This window comes from Chaetura pelagica, unplaced genomic scaffold, assembly GCF_000747805.2.
Source record: "Chaetura pelagica isolate M959 unplaced genomic scaffold, ChaPel_1.0 scaffold861, whole genome shotgun sequence".
Lineage (NCBI taxonomy): Eukaryota > Metazoa > Chordata > Aves > Apodiformes > Apodidae > Chaetura > Chaetura pelagica.
The window spans coordinates 356,440-357,747 of NW_009952092.1; the positions used below are offsets into that span (position 1 = coordinate 356,440).

At 60.5% G+C, this 1,308-nt stretch overlaps 1 protein-coding gene across 1 annotated transcript in view; it reads left to right on the plus strand.

The window, feature by feature from the left end:
• The window catches only part of CELA1 (chymotrypsin-like elastase family, member 1), a 3,754-nt gene extending 3,145 nt beyond the window's left edge, over positions 1-609 (plus strand). Inside the window, exons 8-10 of the mRNA XM_010005849.1 lie at positions 150-263; positions 338-487; positions 592-609. Of these exons, the coding sequence (XP_010004151.1) occupies positions 150-263; positions 338-487; positions 592-609 (282 nt within the window). The remainder of the gene's footprint in view (positions 1-149; positions 264-337; positions 488-591) is intronic.
• The last annotated feature ends 699 nt before the right edge of the window (positions 610-1,308 follow it).

Genomic DNA, 1,308 nt, shown 5'->3' on the forward strand with positions numbered 1-1,308 from the left:
GGGGGCCCGCGGGGGGCCGCCGGCTCTGCTGGGCTCGGGGGCGGTTGCCGTGTTTCTGGCCGCGGGGCTTGCGGGTCTTTGCCCGCGCAGCGTTAACGGGCACTCGGTTGTGTGCAGCCAACGGGCAGCTCTCCAGCGTCCTGATGCAGGCCTACCTGCCCGTGGTGGACTACCAGATCTGCTCCAGCCCCTCCTACTGGGGCTCCACCGTCAAGAGCACCATGATCTGCGCCGGCGGTGACGGCATCCGCTCTGGCTGCCAGGTACAGCCGCACTTCCCGCTTTCCCCTCGCATCCCCCGGCACCCCCATCTCACCCGGGTTCCTCGCTCCCGCAGGGCGATTCGGGCGGTCCCCTCCACTGCGCAGTGAATGGGCAGTACCAGGTCCATGGTGTCACCAGCTTCGTCTCCAGTCAGGGCTGCAACGTCAGGAACAAACCCACCGTCTTCACCCGCGTATCCAACTACATCACCTGGATGTATAACGTAAGGCCACGGGGGCTGCGGTTGCTGGGGGCTGAGACCTGGTGCTATCATTGCACCGGCTCTTTCCCAGCTTGGTTCAACCCTTGCCTTTCATCTCCTTCCAGGTAATGGCCCAGAACTGAGCAGCAGCAGGAGAAGTGTCCCGTCCCCAGCTTGGGTGATGGACGTCATCTTCCCCCTTGGCTTTGGTCGGGGGGCTTTAAAACCCACAGTTGGTGTCAATAAAATCTGTTCCTCTCTCTGTGCTTGTGGATGCTTTGCCCTGCAGTCCCACAATCTTTCCTCCCCCAACTCTCTGCGTCCTTTTCCCTTCCCATCTTCCAGGGTGTCCCTCTGGCCATGTCCCTCCTCTTCCCTGTGCTTTGGGAAGAGAGGCAGTGAAAAGACGGGATCCAGCATTTGAGGGCAGCCAGAAAGTCCTTGGGATAATGGAAAAGGGGGAAATGCTGCAAATCCCCTTCACAGGCTGCAAGGCAGCTTCTCGAGGATGGGGGGATACACAGGGACGCACGGGATCCAGTTGGACTTTCCCCTGCTGCTAAGCTCCATTTCCATTCCAAGAGCAACCTCCTTTGCAACAAGAGACGTTGGGTTTGGTGCCTGTTACCACCTCCCTGCGGCTGCATCCTGGGGAGCCGACTGTGCCACACCCAGTACTGGGATAAAATAACCAGCACCAAAATTGCACAAAAAGCCAAATTCACCCCCAACCCAGACACACAATAATGAAGGGGCAGGTGCTGGTTCCCCATCCCCCCTTGGGCCCACCCACGGCACTGGGGGCACAGGGGAGCCTTTCCGGGGGTGCCGGCTGCTCGGCG